The sequence below is a fragment of the Nothobranchius furzeri genome, chromosome 2 (assembly GCF_043380555.1).
Source record: "Nothobranchius furzeri strain GRZ-AD chromosome 2, NfurGRZ-RIMD1, whole genome shotgun sequence".
NCBI lineage: Eukaryota > Metazoa > Chordata > Actinopteri > Cyprinodontiformes > Nothobranchiidae > Nothobranchius > Nothobranchius furzeri.
Window position 1 is genome coordinate 86,223,841 of NC_091742.1, and position 18,801 is coordinate 86,242,641.

General features: G+C 43.8%; 1 protein-coding gene across 9 annotated transcripts in view; it reads right to left on the bottom strand.

The window, feature by feature from the left end:
* Positions 1-18,801, bottom strand: part of LOC107373330 (NACHT, LRR and PYD domains-containing protein 12) — a 306,418-nt gene that overhangs the window by 41,280 nt on the left and 246,337 nt on the right. For 4 of the 9 annotated variants that reach the window (XR_011519105.1, XR_011519106.1, XR_011519104.1 and 1 more), the window contains exons 11-16: positions 10,995-11,111; positions 10,348-10,667; positions 7,357-9,172; positions 6,350-6,526; positions 2,904-3,077; positions 521-694 (exon numbers count right to left, since the gene is read on the bottom strand). Coding sequence is in view for 4 of the 9 variants with exons in the window: in XM_070548107.1 (XP_070404208.1) it covers positions 521-694; positions 2,904-3,077; positions 6,350-6,526; positions 7,357-9,172; positions 10,348-10,667; positions 10,995-11,111 (2,778 nt within the window). In the remaining 5 variants the exon portion in view is untranslated. Of the gene's footprint in view, positions 1-520; positions 695-2,903; positions 3,078-3,952; positions 4,046-6,349; positions 6,527-7,356; positions 9,173-10,347; positions 10,668-10,994; positions 11,112-18,801 lie in introns of those variants that run through there. The other 5 variants (XM_070548108.1, XM_070548109.1, XM_070548110.1 and 2 more) reach the window with 5 other exon arrangements.

Here is an 18,801-nt window from a genome sequence, read left to right on the forward strand (position 1 = left end):
TTGGTCGCATGTATTCTGTAAATCATGTTACGTTGATGATGACAGCTATATAGGCCAAAAAGAGAAATGTGATTTGTGTTCTTTTGCCACATTCCCCATTAAAACCCTACAGCTGCTAACCTTTACTTATTATTACAGTCATATCTTCACATGCACATGTCTACAATATAAGGTATCCACAAGCATGTGTGTCAGTTGCTAACAAGCACCAGAATTAAAATTTAAAATTAAACAAGTGTGAACGCTAACGTGATATCTTCATCCATCGTCACCTGTGAGCGACACATGTAGGGAAATCTGTCTGACTTAAAACGCCGGCTTTCAGCCACTCCCCCTGCTGCGTCCGTCTGCTCTCGTCTCTTTTCCAGGCGAGGCGCTGCTCAACTCGAACAAGGCCATTGTTGAATGTCGGCATCAAGTCACATGATCTCAATATTTGAAACCCCCCCCCCCCCCCCCCCCCCCCGGAACTATTTAAGGTTAAACACAGAAAATCCTCCAACAGCTGCAGAGAACTGACCTCAGAACCTCCAGTCTACAATCTGGACTCTCCAGGAAACCACAGAGCTCCTTCACTACAGAATCAGACAGGATGTTCCGTCGCAGGTCCAGTTCTGTCAGAAGGGACGGGTTGGACTTCAGAGCTGAGGCCAGAGAAGAACAGCTGATCTCTGACAAGCTGCAGCCCCACAACCTGAATAAAGAATAAAAGCAGTGAGCTGAAGCCAACAGGATGCAGGTTAAAACAGAAACATGAACTAAATGAAACTTTAAAACTCTTCTGAATGTTCGTTCTGTGTTTTGGTTCATAATTATGTGCGGGCAGCAGAGGACAACATCGTCCTCTGCTGCCCGCACATAAACGGAAGTGACGCCACGAACAGCTGGCGGCTCCGACAAAGGCGGATGTTCCGGCCGAAACGTGCCAGCCAAAGGTAAAAAACATCAAATGACCACACTGTATTAAATAAGAAAAAAGAAGATGATGAATCAAACTTTATTCCAGATAAAAATGTGTCCATATCACGAGACACCGAAGATAAAATAATAAATAATATAAACAAAGACAATAAAAGTATAAAATGTGTAAAACAAATCAAACTCATTCCCATCACAAAGCATAAAGGCAGTTGTTCCAGTGTTTAAAAGGCCTGAGGAATACCTCGTGTCTCTATGTTAAAGCTGACAGGCTCCGACTACAATGTTAGCTGACAAACTCAAACCACGCATGAATTTCTACATGTAGTTCCTCAGTAGAGCATGAAAGGTAGGGACGTTACTCCTGACTAACATCTGACCTGCAGAAGTCCATGGTGGGAGGAGCCTAAGGAGGATTCTAAATGCATCCTGATAAGCTACTTGTAGTTTCTTCATTCCAGCCTGACTTTAAGTGCAGCACAAGTGGGCCGTATAGAAGGGAGTACAAGAGGAAGGACAAAGGGCCACTTTAACCTGGTCTGAGCACATGCCACAGTTACTGTACCAGAGTGTTAGCCTGCAGGTACGGCTTACAGCACTGTCTCCTTACATCCTCATCATCACACACATCACTTCTTAGAATGGCCCCACATATCTGACTTCTCACCACATCCAGGACTTGGTTCATTAAATAAAAGATGGAAAGCTCAGCTTCTGATCCTCTTTAGTTGCAGCAATCATGACAAGACTCTTTTTAGGGTTCAACATGATGTCACACTGTTCACCATAGCTAGCAGCTGCTGCATGCCAGCACTGTAGGGACACAAGAGGACGAGATCATCTGCATACATTCAATGATTTACAAGGAGGTGGCCCACCAAGCACCCAGTCTAGCGATCATTCAGAGCATCAGACATAAAGGTACAGCTTAAAGAGGACAGGAGACAAGACTCCACCTTGTCTGACTCCATTAGATACAGTGAAGGCTTCAGAGACTTCCATTCCCCACTGAACCTGCATCAGTTAGTGAGAGGACCACAAATGCTAAATCCTGATTCTATCTGCAGGGAGCCTCTACTTTGTAGTTGTAGGTCCAGTTTATGCTGATGAACTCTGTCAAAGGCTTTGGAGGCGTCTAAAAACACATAAAAACAGATGGATTCTGTCTCAGAGACTTACTTCCAGTTTCCTTTAGAGCACAGATACATAAGTCAGTACTACGCTGACTTTTAAACCACACTGATGATCAGTTGCTGCTATAGACTCTTGAAGTCTTTCCAGCAGAATCTGCTCAAACACTTTAGACAACCGTTGCCAGGGCAACTGGCCTGTTTTATCCATGCAGGATATTCTTCCAGTTGTTTCTTTCACCACAGGAAGTAAAAGAACTGAGACCATGTGATCAGGTCAGATAGCACGCTTCAACAAACCAGTAAAGCACAATGAGAGGAACACATGGACTCTTCCACTAGCATACTACATGTGCTCTGCTGAGAACTGCTCAAGGCCACACGCTTTGTTTAATGACTTTTTCTCAGTAGCAAGACGGACTTCATCAGCTCAGACAATCAGGCCACAATTGTAGTGAAAATTGAACCTTTCACTATTGACACAGTTAAACATCCTGCAATAGTGTTTCCTCCATATTTCAGCTATATTCTATCTCCAGACACCCCATCAATAGTTGCTGCTAGCAGAGACCTACTGAACTAAACCATTTAAATACAATTCATCTATTTTATTAAGTCAGAAACACAAAAACATGATGAACTGATGTTTAATATTTTATTCAGTAAAAGTTATTTAAAGGTTCAAACAGAAACTTGTTTTTGTTCTAAAATGTTTATTGTAACTTTTGGAAAAATTGGAAAATTTAAATGTTTGACATGAACAAAATATTTATAAATGATTTCATTCTGAAGCATCAGTGAATGATTTTAGTTTGTTAAACACAGAAAAACCTCCAACAGCTGCAGAGAACTGACCTCAGAACCTTCAGACTACAGTCTGGACTCTCCAGGAAACCACAGAGCTCCTTCACTCCAGAACCAGACAGGTCGTTCCAGCTCAGGTCCAGTTCTGTCAGATGGGACGGGTTGGACTTCAGAGCTGAGCCCAGAGAAGAACAGCTGATCTCTGACAACCTGCAGCTCCTCAACCTGAATAAAGAATAAAAGCAGTGAGCTGAAGCCAACAGGATGCAGGTTAAAACAGAAACATGAACTAAATAATTTAAACTAAATTAATAATTTTATTTTTCTGTTATTAATCAGAAATGACAACACACCCTTTATGGTCGCATTAAACCAAATGAAACAAATCCTCTGAAAATGAGCCACAGCCTGCTTTTAATCCCAAATAAACTAAAGTCGTCACATCCTTGTTCACAAAAACACCAACCCAAAAAAGCATAGACATAGTAGTTAACAGAATCAGACAGGACAAGACTTTACACAAAAGAACAAACCTCACAGCAGATGACATGGCACAACTGATGGGATAAAATAAGAGCAACAATGAAAAAACACAACATAAACACACCAACAAAACCATACGCAACAGTTAGAAACAGACTAGTGCACCCAAAAGACAAGATACCAGCTGGACGTAAATGTGGAGTCGTTTACGAAATCCCATGCAAACTCTGCAATAAAACATAGATAGGAGAAACCGGACGCCAACTCAACACACGAACAATAGAACATAGAAAGGAGTGTGAGAAAGAAACAAGTCGAAAGCACACAAGAGCAGCAAAACATGAAGCAGAAAGTACAATAAAGAAGTCAGCCGTAACAGATCACTGCACAAGAGAAAACCATGTAATGGACTGGGACGAGACAAGGATCATAAACAGCGAACAACAGAAATACAAAAGATGGATAAAAGAAGCTATCGAGATAAGGAGACGTGGATGTGGGACCATGATCAGAGATGATGGAGTTTACTCATTGGATCGCGCATGGGACTGCATCATCGGAGAGGGTAGAGCGGGCAGCAGAGGGCGACAACGTCCTCTGCTGCCCGCGGATAAACAAGTAGGAAGTGACGCCACCATCAGCGTCAGCTCTGAGGATGTTTTGCAGTCGGCAAACGAAATGTACGTCAGCAAGGTAAAGAAAAACCTTTCCTGTGTTTTAAAAAGAACCAAAAATGGAATTAGAAACTAAACACAGTAAAAACACACCAAATATATTCTAATGACTATTTAGACGATTAATCTAACGACTAGCTTTCTGTTGTACGATTAATAAAAACCAGAAAATCTCAAATAAATACCCCAAAAATGTAATAAACTTGTCCTGTTAGAGAATAAACACTACAGGCCTTCCATTTTGTATAACATTGCTTTTATTGTGTTGCGGTGGGTTGTGTTCTGGTGACATGTGGAGCTTCAGAGTGCCGGCTGCTGAGCCTGAGAGGTGGTTGGAGACGGAGTTTCTTTCTCCATGCTGCTTGTTTTTGTCACTCTTGTGTCTGTGGCGAGTGGTGTTACGACCCTTCCTGGAGAGTTTGGCTCGTGTGCATAAAGGAAGGGACAATAACAGAAGATTTAAAAGTTAAAACGATGATCAGATTTATTTACAAAGAAACTTCAATCTTTCCACCCACAGGTTGGGAATACTAACAAACAAAACTAATACGGGCTGTGAGGAATTAAAACAAAGTACAAATAACTAGTGTTAAAGATGTCCCACTGGGCAAACTCTACTGGGTTCTAGATCAAAATAAGGATCTCAAAAGGTACAAACTCTAAACTGGGTGGTCAAACCAAACTCAAGGTGATATTTTAAACTAAATCAAAAGCCCACAGCGCTCTAAATGCATCCAAAAGGGAGATCTACACCACACAAAAGATCAACTCTAAACCAAAACGTTACAGTTTATCCAAACACAAGCTTTGGTAGCTTTACCAACGTTAAGCCCAAGTTACCACGTAGAAATAAACCAAAAAGACCCAGCAAACTAACCAGCGCAGAGGAGAGACAGCTACCACAAAAACAGCTCTCCTGATGTCTGAAAGAAGATTCCTTATGATATGAAGGGGCTATTCCAGGTGATTTTCTACATCTGCCATAGAGACGAGGCAGCGCCTTTGACCCCGGAGGTTGTTGTCTGTTGCCGGGAGATGAACGCGGGCGAAACAGGAAGAGAATCTGGTAGCGGAATCTTACATAAAATTAGTGGATCACTAAATAAAAAAGCTTGAAAAACTATAACTATTTGCACTACCTACAATTTATCTGGATGTGTGTAACATTTCTATAGCGCACTCCCTGGCTACGCTACACTACGCTACAGCTCTAATGAGGATATTGGCCGTGTTCCAGATGAGCCAGTTCTGCACAGATTAGATCGGTGATCGGCGAGCAGTGCATGCCGGTTAGATTCGTGTCCGACTTGCTCTGACGTCATGCCTACGTAAATGGCCTGTATTTGATATAGTGCCTTCTAGAGTCCTAGAACCCCCCAAGGCGCTTTACAACACAATCAGTCATTCACCCATTCACACACACATTCACACACTGGTGGGGATGAGCTACGATGTAGCCACAGCTGCCCTGGGGCGCACTGACAGAGGCGAGGCTGCCGAGCACTGGCGCCACCAGTACCTTCGACCACCACCAGAAGGTGAGGTGGGTTACGTGTCTTGCCCAAGGACACAACAACAGCGACAGACTGAGCGGGACTCGAACCAGCAACCTTCCGATTACGGGGCGAGCACTTAACTCCTGTGCCACCGTCGCCAACGATAACCTCGTGAGATCAAGGCGGCTGCAGATTTTGGAGCAAGGCGCTGCAGTTGCTCTCCAATGGCTGTAAAACCTAGGGCATGACGGGAAACGCCTGGCTCTCACCTGATCTAAGTTCTGATTGGTTCCCATTTTGAGCAAAACATCCAGTGATAGAACGCAAAAAGTTAGTTGGTCACATGTATTCTGTAAATCATGTTACGTTGATGATGACAACTATATAGGCCATAAAGAGAAATGTGATTTGTGTTCTTTTGTCACGTTTCCTATTAAAACCCTACAGCTGCTAACCTTTACTTATTATTACAGTCATATCTTCACATGCACATGTCTACAATATATAATATCCAAAAGCATGTGTGTTAGTTGCTAACAAGCACCAGAATTAAAATGTAAAATTAAACAAGTGTGAACGCTAACGTGATATCTTCAGCCATCGGCACCTGCGAGCGACACATGTAGGGAAATCTGTCCGACGTAAACGCCGGCTTTCAGCCACTCCCCCTGCTGCGTCCGTCTGCTCTCGTCTCTTTTCCAGGCGAGGCGCTGCTCAGCTCGAACACGGCCATTGCTGAATGCTGGCATCAGGTCACATGATCTCAATATTTGACCCCCCCAACGTGTCCAGAAACTATTTAAGGTTAAACACAGAAAACCTCCAACAGCTGCAGTGAACTGACCTCAGAACCTCCAGTCTACAGTTTGGACTCTCCAGTCCAGAACTCAGAACCTTCACTCCAGAATCAGACAGCTGGTTCTGACTCAGGTCCAGTTCTGTCAGATGGGACGGGTTGGACTTCAGAGCTGAGGACACAGCTTTAAGGTGAGTCTTTGAGAGTCCAGAACGATAACCAGCTCTGTGATGAGAGAAAAGTTCAAGTCAGTTGTAATAAAATCAGAGAATCTGTCTGATAAACATCCTGAAATCAGATGATGACTAAACAGTGATGTCATCATCTCATGAACATCTGCTCTTCGCATCTGTGCTTCATCTGGTCCATCTGACTGTCTGACATGAGCCCGTGAATCTGTTCAGTCTCTTTCACACCTGCAGACTTTTAATGAGAATCTTAGTTTAGCGTTAATCTGCAGATGAAGGAGGGAACATGGCGTTCCATTTCTGCTTCCATCATGTCCACAGTCTGTCAGCAGGATCTGATCCAGAGTCAGAATCAACACGTCTGCTGTAGGAAAACATTTGGACTCTTTTCTAGTTTCCATCTGAGCTCAGAACCTTTAGACTGAGTTCAGCTCAGTGAACAGGTCCAGTTGGAAAGATGATCTCTTTGCTTCCAGTTCCTGTCAGCTCCAACTGTTCAGGTGCACACGCAGGAACATGCTGCTGATGTCCAGCTTTCAAGGTTCACAACATCAGAGATTTAGCAGGACTGGGATTCAGAGCTCTGATGTGGAACAGTGAGGTGTGTGTGGACACACTTCACCAGAAAGCAGTGATGGATTTGTTGTTTGTTCTTGAAAAAGGAACCAAATAAACCAAGTTCACCCTCAACAAAGCTCTGATGCAGAAGGAGGCAGCAGAGAGTGTTGATCTGTCCACAATCAGACTCTCAACCTTCTGATTCACTTTGACGTCTTCTTCATTCACTAAAGTGATTTTCCTGTTTAAACTGCGCAGCTCTAATAACTACTACTGACTGATGATGCTCATCAACACATCTGGACTCACCTGAACTTTCTGCAGTTCCTCACAGGTGGAATCAGTCTCAGTCGTCCCCATTCTGGTGATGTGTTGTACTTCTGCAGGTCCAACTCATCCAGAACCTCCTCTGACATCAGCAGCATGTAGGCCAGAGCTGAACACTGGATCTCTGAGAGTTCCTCTGATCTGTTCTCTGACTTCAGGAACTTTTGGACCTCCTGATAAACTGAGAGGTCCTTCATCTCCATCAGACAGTGGAAAATGTTGATGCTTCTGTCTGGAGAGACTTTATAACTGTTCATCTCCTTCAGGTTGTTGATGGTTCTCTGGATGGTTCCTGGACTGATCTGTGTCTGACCCAGCAGACCTCCTAAGAGTCTCTGGTTGGACTCCACAGAGAGGCCATGAAGGAAGCGGACAAACAGGTCCAGGTGGCCGTTTTCACTGCTGAGGGATTTCTCCATGACTCTCTTTAAGATGTCCTCCAAAGGTGAGTCTCTGTAGTCCTCCTCAGGTGAGACTTCGGAGTCTCTTCCCAGGAAGTTCTTCATCACCTTCATGTTCCTGCTGGTGAAACAGTGGAACATGTAGACTGCAGCCAGAAACTCCTGAACGCTCAGATGAACAAAGCAGTAGACTGGTTTCTGGAACATCACACACTCTCTTTTGAAGATCTCTGTACAAACTCCTGAGTACACCGAAGCCTCTGAGACATCAAGACCACACTGCTCCAGGTCTTCTTGGTAGAACATGATGTTTCCTTCCTCCAGATGTTCAAACGCCAGCCTCCCCAGCTTCAGAAGAAGCTCCCTGTCAGCCTCCATCAGCTCCTGTGGACTGGTCTCAGGTCCTTCATGGTACTTGTTCTTCTTCCTCTTGGTCTGAACCAGCAGGAAGTGTGAGTACATGTCAGTCATGGTCTTGGGCAGCTCTCCTCTCTGCTCTGTAGTCAACATGTTCTCCAGAACTGTAGCAGTGATCCAGCAGAAGACTGGGATTCCACACATGATGTGGAGGCTCCTGGAGGTCTTGATGTGGGAGATGATTCTGCTGGACAGCTCTTCATCACTGAACCTCCTCCTGAAGTAGTCCTCCTTCTGGGCGTCAGTGAAGCCTCGTACTTCTGTTACCCTGTGGACACACGAAGGAGGGATCTGATTGGCTGCTGCAGGTCTGGAAGTGATCCAGACCAGAGCCGAGGGAAGCAGGTTCCCCTTGATGAGGCTTGTCAGCAGCACCTGGACTGATGACCTCTGTGTGACCTCAGAAAGCAGCTGACTGCTGCTGAAGTCCAGTGAAAGTCTGCTTTCATCCAGACCATCAAAGATGAAGAGAAGTTTCCAGACAGCCAGCTTCTCTGCTGGGATCTTCTGGAATGTTGGATAGAAAACACGGAGCAGCGTGAGAAGACTGTGCTGCTCATCTCTGATCAAGTTCAGCTCCCTGAAGGAAAGCAGAAGCACCACATGGACATCCTGGTTCTCCGAGCCCTCGGCCCAGTCCAGAGTGAACTTCAGCACTGAGAAGGTTTTTCCAGCTCCAGCGACGCCGTTGGTCAGAACCACTCTGATGGCTCCATGTTGCTCAGGTAACGCTTTAAAGATGTCCTGGCACCTGATTGGAGCACCATGGAGCCTCTTGGTCTTGGAAGCGGTCTCCAGCCACTCCACCTCATGTTGGGTATTAACCTCTTCACTCTGTCCCTCTGTGATGTAGAGCTCAGTGTAGATCCTGTTCAGGAGGGTTCTACTTCCTGGTTCATCACTTCCTTCAGTCACACGTTCACATCTGCTCCTCAGACTGAGCCGATGTTCTTCTAGAACCTTCTGCAGACCAACATCTGCTGAGAAATGTGACACAGAGCAGATCTGAATGCTGCAGCAGAACCTCCAACATTTTATTGGTAGTTCAATCTGAATCATCTTCATAAAGATCAGGGGTCTCATTTATCAAACATTGTGTAGAATCCTTACTAAAACCGTACTTAAGCTCCGCAAAAATAATGTACCTACGCCAAGTAGGTTTGTGATCTATCCAACATGGAGTACGCACAGCTGCACGCAATCTCCGCTTCATAAATCAGAGACTAACGAGAACGTTTCTCAGCTGCTTTTTAGTCACATCCCGCCCTCACCACGCCCACTTACTGCCATAAATAGTCAATGCAAAGTGCCTTGTGGATCTCATGCATTTACATAAGCCGGCTGTTGCAGCGCTCCGCCAATGACATGGCGACCGTAGATCAAGGCAGATCAAGGCAGCGCTATTTCACAAACAGAAATTGAGGTACCTGTGGGTGAGGTGGAGAAATGAAAGGAAGTACTTTTGAAAAACAAATAAGAGAAAATCCACGGAGTGACACAGCGTTGCTGAAGCCGTCAATGTTGTGAGTTCTTTAGAGAGATCTGTGGCGGATATAAAAAAAATGGTCTGATCGAGATTCGATCCCCAGACTCCCGGGTGAAAGGCACTAACCAGTCAGCCAAACAGGGATCTCATCTGGCAAAGTAGCCAGGGCGCATGATCAATCAGGTCACGGTGACAGGACGCTCACACTGTCAGTCTGTCACAGATGCACGACATTCTGTCTAATTCTGCCCCCCTGCTGATATTCAGCATTCTGTATTCTGCGCTTCAGGCTGTGTGTGTGTGTGTGTGTGTGTGTGTGTGTGTGTGCGCATGCGTGTGCATGTGGGGGGGGGCTTGTTCTGTGTGTGTATGAAGCGGTACAAGTGATAACGCTGCAGGATTTCATAATTGTATCCTTCTCAGCAGCAGCACTGCAGGTGCTCTCCATGTCCAAAATGTGTGTAAGCGAGGTCCTTAGTCAACTTAAAGTTGCGCACATTTTTCCGCTAAGTTTTCTTTCATAAATCCCAAAGTTTGCGTGGAAAGTTGCTTACGCAGTTTTACGACCCCGTTTTGTGCGTAAGCAAGCTTGATAAATGAGGCCCCTGAAATCTTCATTCTGAACCAAACACCGTGTTTTAAACCAACAGGTAACCAGAAACGCCTCACCTGGTCCTGAGCTGCTCTGATTGGCTGTCTGCAGTCCACTTCTGGTTCTGGATCTGTTCCCACACTGGGGACAGGAGGAGAGTCCTGATGGAGCAGACTGGTCCCAGTATGAGGTGATGCACTGTCTGCAGAACCAGTGTCCACAGCTGGTAGAGACTGGGTCCTTCAGGACGTCCTGACACAAAGAACAGCAGGACAGCTGGTCCTCCTCACCAACAGCACTCCTCTTCCTCCCTCTGTGAAGACATTTTTTCATCATGACCGAGAACCAACTGGACCCTTTCTGATGTTCTGGAAGCTTCTTGTTGGCAGCAAACAGCCTGTATAGAGCTCCAGATTTAGGACTTCAGACATGAAATGTTAAATGTGTTCAAACTTTTAGACAAACTTTCATCCTGCTGTGATTCTGGAGAAACGTCTTCAGACTAAACAATAAAATCTCTCATTTAATCACAACTGAACAAACTGACAGAAAGTCAGAGTAAAGACTGTTTCTGATGCTCTGATAAGAGCTGCATTTCCACCAGGTCAACTTTGTTTTTAACACTTTAGAACTCCACTAATTCATCAGTTCTACCAGAAATCAGCAGAAATCCTGTTTTTCTGTCTGAGGAGTCAAATGGATCCGTTAGAAACACTTTTCTTACTTTGTGTCTGAAGGTCCAGATTCACTGAATTCTGGAGGTTTTATCATGGACCAGTCACTCTTCATAGACAGACAGCTGGGTCCTGGAGGTTCTGCTCTCCCTCTGTGGTTCTGACCTCTGAAACACAAACATGTTGTAACACATCAATCTGTGAGAAAATCTCTGATGAAACCATTTCAGATGAACATCAGTAAATTCTCCACACTGGATCTTTAATGTTTGTAACATCCTCTCAGATGATCAGAAATCTAAACTCCATCATCTTCAGCCGCTGCATGTTTGATGTACAAAGAAGGAACAAAGTAAATCTGCCGGTTTCTGGAAAAAGTTCCTGACATCATAATTCACCTTCAGAGACTCTGTGTTAAATTCTGAAAACAAGTCACATGCTTTTATTTTGTAGGATCACATTCCCAGCATCATTTCCTCCATGGCTCTTCGAAGACATTGTGTCTGTAGAAAGTCTCGTGCTGCTCAGAAACATCTCTGGGAGTTTGACTCGTGACTTTTTATTACATTTAACATCCAACGGATCTCCAACCAGGAGAATTCAGGACTTTTTCAGCCACGTTTCTTCCTCAGAGATGAAGGTTCAGAAATGTCCTTCCAGCTTTTAATCAGCTGCTTTGAACAGTTTTTCCAACAATCTCTGAACTGGTTTTGTTTTCTTGATGCAGATGGATAACTGGACCCTTCTGAACCAGAGGAACTGATCAGAAACAACCACAGGATGTGTCTTCATCATGATGGAGGAGAAGCTGCTGACTGCATGACTTTGAGCTCTGATTGGATTAATTTAGCCTTTATTTAACCTGGAGGGTCTGTATTAGGGTTGTCACGGTGTGAAAATTTAACCTCACAGTTATTGTGACCAAAATTATCACGGTTTTCGGTATTATCGCGGTATTTTTTTTAAACGTGTTACATTTTCAGCCAACTAAATATACCCTGTATATCAGGAAAATATTGTCCTTGGGTTGTGTCTAAATTTTGCCTAAAATTTGTTATTTTGTAATTATGTTTTTTTTTTACATTTTTCCCCTTTAGTCTTTAAAATACCAATATTTGCCCATAACTTCTTATTTTATGTCTGTTTGATGTCATCATTTTAAAAATATTAGACCAGATGATACTCAGTACTCAAGTAGCCTTCTAATCAGATACTTTTTTACCCTTACTTGAGTAATAAACCCTATATCAGGAAAATGTTGTCCTCGGTTTGTGTCCTTCCAGTGAGCTTTGCAGATTTGGGAAAATGTCATCAGGCAGTAATCATTGTTAATTCATAATTATTCTCGGAGAGAGACCATCTCTTATCTGCCCCTGGGAGCCCCGTAATGCATAGCGTCATTTCAACATGGGGGTGTCCGCGACACGGTTTATATGCAGGTAGCGGCGCTGCGGCTACTTTATATAGCGACTCGTTGCATTCTCCCTCAACCCAAATCCTCGGATCACGCATTTTAGCTTTTTAAATTTAACTTTTTTTAATGATTACGTGGCACTTTGACTTCCATATGTAACACATCGGCATCTGCCCCTTTTTTACGGCTTTTTTTACATTGTCGCTACTTCTATCATGTTAGTGTTTTTGTTTTTTTTACCATCATTTCTACATCCATCACGTCCCAGAGAAGGTTAAACCAACATCAAACCCAACGTTTGGAGCTTGTAAGCTCCACACACTCTCGTGCAGCACCAGCTGTCTGATGCTGCAGCAGTGTCAATCTTCCCAGCTGGATGAGTGAATTTCTTCATCAGAGTCAATATTCTGCTTCATAATAAGAGTCAGTCATGACCAGACAAAGTGATCAGTCAACAAAGACCAGACCTGCCGGCAATTATACGTTTTATCTAATATTTGCACTCTTCATGCTGCGTGCATCTCCTCCTCTCCCCGACTGGGAGCCTCTCGGCGGGAGGCGTTTTTCAAGCTCCAAAAAGTTGCTCAGCCTGAAGGTTCCACATCTCCACTATCTTCTGGTGTAAAGTAGTAACTTCATGATGGATCATATTTGTAGATGAGACTTGTTAAAGTCAGCAATGAGGCTTTGGCGCTTATAACGAGTAAGTCCCATCACTGACAACAATGTACTGAAACTAGAACCAACATGCATAAACAGATCGGTCCTGCCTTGTTAGGTATATTTTAACCAAAAGAACACACACCAGAGAAGATTGGTTGATTTTATGAGCTGCAGCGGAGAGCCGAAAGCATGATCAGAACATTGCCTTCCAACTCTGCCTTCCGCTCCCACTCTAGCACTTTTAGAGAGAGAAAATGAGGACAAAGACCTATTCATCATAGCCTACGCTAACCAATAGCATTGCTTCTGAGCTAGAACTGACCAATAACAACGTAACTTCTACCTAAGGCGGGACCTACAAAAAGGAAGTCTCAAGTTACAGGAGTGGCTGCTGAAGGCCAAAAACTGATGACTCACTCCAAAATTCCACTACCTCCGCTCCACCCCCGCCTTCCGCAGCCGCTCGCTTCCGAACTCAATTTTTACTGGTACCCGCTCTACAACGGCTCCGCTCCGGTGCGGAGACCTGAGGTGCGCAAACAGGCATGCGCGAGATTTTCGAGATCTTGCGATACAGTCCGAGCAATAAACGCGGAAGTTAGATCCAAACACCCGTTGTGTGGGAGAAGCATCGAAATGAACTGTTTAATCTGCCCATCATTTGTGTTGAGAGATCAGCAGTGTTTGGATCAACAAAGGGTGACTGCTTTGATAGTAGAAACTGTATTTATGGCTTATTTTTGTGCATTTAAAGTTCAGCCGCCATTGATAGTTGTTAAAAGTTGTTAAACCTGTGCATATGAAACAAAAAGAACGCTTTTATCGATTTATTGTAAAATAAAGGAAGTTGTGCTTGCTCCCTTTCCTGTTGGGCGGTTGTGATTTCTGTCCATTGACTGCGGAGGTGCTCCGGCGTCCGGCAAAAATAGAATCAATCCTATTTTTGCCGGATGGCGGAACGGCGGGCGGCGCACTGCACCGCACGGTCACAGTAGTGGAACAGCTCTGATTGACTACAACGGGACCGATTTTGCTGCGGAGTTCGTGCCGGAGCGGAGCAGAGGTAGTGGAATTTTGGGGTCATTCAGCCTGTTGCTAGGCAGACTATTTCTACCAATCCCCACAGCATACCAGAGGTTGACTGAAAGGAAAAAACAGTCCTGACTAACATTTGATTACTTAAAAAAAGAACATTAAAAGAGTAATACATTAATACTAGGGCTGCACAATATATTGAAAAATTATCGTCATTGCGATAACAGGACGTGCGATAGGCCCATCGCAAAGCACGTCAAAAACGGCGATAAATGTTTGGTTCAAACATTTCCATCCGTGTCATACATCACCTTTTTGTAAACCAGCTCTGTTTTTTATGCGGAAGTATTATTTGACCAATCAAATGTAGCCCTTCTGATATGCGGTCAATCAGATGGGTCCGTTCACGTAATACGCCCGCCCCCTACGTAGACCCTTAGGAAGGGTGGAACGCAACACCCGAACAGGTAGCAGCGCCGTTCCCTTGTTCATCATGCTGGCTCAGAGCAACGAACGCACTTTGTGCTGAGGTTTCTGGAACCAGCACTGTTTTCAAACGTGAACTGAGTCCGCTCGGTGTTGTTAAGCAGCTGATAATAACCAGGCTGACTCCGACACGTGCCGGTGAACCAACCCACCTACCTCCATGTCGCTAGTGTTCCACCGGGTGGTGATGTTAGCCCCACGCTGCGGTTAGCTTCCAGCTAAAAGGCTACAGCACTCTCCTCCCAGTCCCACCCTGCTAAAGAGGGCCTGGAAAAGTCCCCCCACACATCAAAGGGATTTTTCATTTATGAGCTTTTATAACCTTGTTAATCAGGATAGTTGATTTGAGTAGCAGGTGCAGCTGCATATTTTTTCAATAAAAACGTTATGTTGTAATGGAATTCATGTATTAGTTTTTGTTTGCTTTGAACCCAGAGCAGGCGTCACACGCCAGACGACATCAACACTGCATACTTTAGTATTTGTTCATTTATCGTGAGTAATATCGATATCACAATATTAAGCACTGTTATCGAATATCGCAGGTTTTCCTAATATCGTGCAGCCCTAATTTATACATTAAAAATCCCTGAAACGCCTACTTACACTGTTGGTCTTGTTTAAATATGCAGTAATTGTTGCTTGCTTTTTTCGCTTCATCCTGCATCCTAGCAGCAACCACTCTGGAGTTGGTGTTTGTTTAGGTCATGCTGCATTCAATGTAATTGGAAAAAGAAGCTTCAAGTGCTTAACCTCTGATTTTGTTTTCTTTCTGGCCTTAGTGCGGGGGATGGATCGGGGTGGATCTGAATCTAGGGGGGACAGATCGCCCCGTCCCCCACCCTATCTGCGTGCCTGGGTGAGGGGAAGGTAAAATTGCAAGAGGGTAAAGGTCACAATTCAGTGAAATCTCCGTTTTACCGCGGGCGTCGAAAAGCGACTCTCTGGCCCAGCGCATCGCCTCCAGACGTTTTGGGAGCCCCAACGCATCTGAAACAAACGCTTGGTCACCCCGTGTCAGTTTTAGCCACTTCGGGTGTGAGAATGTGTTGAATCACTTTGCACAGAAATCTGGATTATTAAAAAGTACTCTGAGTTCATTAATAAAATCCCATTTTCACTTTCAACAACATAGAAACCGTTTTGAGTTGAAAAAGAAAATCAGTTCCAGTTTTAATCAACCTGCATTTTAAACAAACACACCACACACACACAGCACTGGCCTTTCAATAACCACAATTGTTACATCCACCAGTGAGACGGCTCAAAAAGCTGTTGCAGAGCCGGTGTAGCGGTCACACTTTATAGCGTGACGACTGCAAATTAATTATGACCAATAAGATGTGATTATTCCATATAAATATGAAATATCAACCTGATTGATCTCTGAATGTTTAATCAGAAGAGTTTAGGATTATTTGCTTGTTCAGGGACCATAAACACAGGCAGAGTGAAGTATAAAGTTAAAAGGAATTTTATTCTTTTCTAAACTAATTATAATTCATGACAAGCTATGTGATGGAGTGTATATGCGGTGATGTAATGTGAGTTGTAGGTGGTGTAAAGTAGATGTGTATCAGAACCATTGTATCTGAAAGAGATTGTGAATTCTGGGTGTAAAGAATTTTGGTCTGCTATAAACTAGAGAGTTGATTATTAATAAAACAGCATCAGACGCAATCTGCTGTGTCTACAAACCCTGATTGGAGACCCCCGGTGAGATCTGGAATGTCAGGTAATGTGGTGGATCTCAAGGCACCGAAGTTCATAGAATAACCGCGATGCGACCAGTCCGGTCTTGGGATGTCTCCAGGTCACAGCAGGCAGGAAGGTTTGTTGCGTCTAAAACAGATGTGCTCTTAAGGAGCCGTATGGCTGTGTCAGGTGGCAGTGTGCCGGCAGGTTTGACTGTGTGTCAAAAGAGAAAGGTGTCTCAAGGAGGATGGTTCCGAATTGGCCACTTCGGAGTTCCGCTTGAAACTGTATAACTCGGAAAGTCATTCTAGTTTTAATAATCCACGTTATCATTTCTGGCGAATCAGAAATTGACTAGGGCTGCAACTAACGACTATTTTAATAGTCGACTAGTCACTGACTATTGAAACGATTAGTCGACTAATCGAATAATTATTTAATTCTTCTTTAATTTAGCATGAGATTGCTTTAATTATGTGAAAAATGATAATAAACACAAGAAAGATGGGTACTTCAATGGAAAATGTATATTTTATTGAACTTTGCTGCTGATAGGCCAATTAATACTAAAAGTAAATAAAAATACCCTGTCTTACATCAATTAGGCACAGTGCTCAGTCAGTATAGACATAAATTCATAAATAAAATTAAAATACTTTTGTCAGGCACAGTCAGGCATAACATTAAATCTCTCTTTTTTAAAAGCAAAAATACATTTTAAAAAAAATGTACAATGTACATCCAAAACAAAACGTATTGGCTTTCGTGTTATTTAAATATCACCAAGGTGAGTCAGACTGTTTCATTCAACTGTCCGACGTGCTTTCTCTTTAAGTGTTCATGCATCAGCGAGGTGCTGCCGTGATTCGCAAGGACTGCTTTGCAAATAATGCAGGTGGTGTTTTTATTCACCGAATCCAGGCTACAATTAGGGCTGAAACGATTCCTCGAGTACCTCGAATAATTCGAGTACAAAAAATCCTCGAGTCAAATTCTCTGCCTCGAGGATTCGTTTAATTCATATTTAATTAATTCATGGCTTTGCAAACGCACGGGGTCATGTTTCACCCGGACCGAAATAAGTGACGCACATGCCCACTGGACTGCGAGTAGCGAACGTAACTTAACTTTCTTTTAAGCCATGGCGGACAACTTGAACCCCGGTGGAGTGCGAAAAAGACAGAAAATGTCAAAGTTGTGGGACCATTTTTCACGTCGTAAGGTGGAAAACGTAGTCCAGTATAAATACTGTAAAATGGATTTAGCCTAGCACAACACCACATCCTCCATGCTGCAGCACCTGTAAATGTCACTTCTGCAAGTGGACTTGGAGCCTCTACAAGATAATGCATTTTAGCCTGTATTTCTATATATTCTGCGGACACTGTGCGACTTTTTCGTTTGTAGCACTCAGTTTCAGCTCACACCGTACGTCTGGTAGCAACACGTCGGACATAAAATGTGCTAAAAATAGCAGTTTTTACACAATATGTCGGACTTTTTATTGTGTTGTTATTGATATTTGCTGTCCCTCGGGATTGCTGCAGGAGGACACGGGTATTTATGAGAGTGGCGGAGGAAAATGAAAGAAAGTAAATAAATGTTTTGTGATCAGTATAATTTGCCAAAACCACAGCAAACATGCTTTCTCGACAATCCTTGTTATTGTGTGAGAAAAAAAAAGTGTAGAAATTAAAACGGACGTGTGTTAATAGGGAAACAGCCGGCGAGCTGTTTGCGCCGTGAGCGGTTCTGGTTCTGTTTGGGCCGCAGCCGCTCGCAGCGCTACTTCAACAGTTATCCTCCTAGTTTCTGTCTGGCTTGCAGGCTAGCAGATTCTCGCACGAGGGGAAAATCGGCTCAGGTTGTTTACTTATTTTTTGCACACGCATTTGTTTACTGTGAAGTAAAGTTGAAGTGCTGAAGTTTTGCAAACTTAATTTTGAATAAAACTTGAAGAATAACTGGCAATTGCTCATTTTGAGAGGTCTTTCATATTTTATAACATGCTATTTTATATAATGGTTTACAAACACAAAAGGGTAATTTATTAGAGTACTCGATTAATCGAAAAAAATATTCGATAGAGTACTCGATTACAAAAATATTCGATAGCTGCAGCCCTAGCTACAATGCTCCCAAACTTTAGATGTTTTGGCACGCGTAGCTACTGTGTTGGATGCCGCCATTTCTGTTATATGACGATCATTCAGCATATCTTGGCTTGGACAGTCCTCTACCGTGCACCACCTTGCCACAGGAGACCCCCGCCTCGATTACTGCAATGCCCTTCTAAGTGGTCTTCCAGCCTGTACTGTGAGACCTCTTCAAATGGTCCAGAACGCAGCGGCGCGTCTGGTCTTCAATCAGCCTAAAAGAGCACACGTCACCCCTCTGTTCATTGAGCTCCACTGGCTACCGCTAGCAGCACGCTTCGTCTTCGTCTTCCTCCGCTTATCCGGGTGCTAGCAGCACGCATCAAATTCAAATTGCTAACACTAGCATACAAAGTCCGAGATGGTACGGCTCCCATCTACCTGAATCCTCTTGCAAAGGCTTACGTC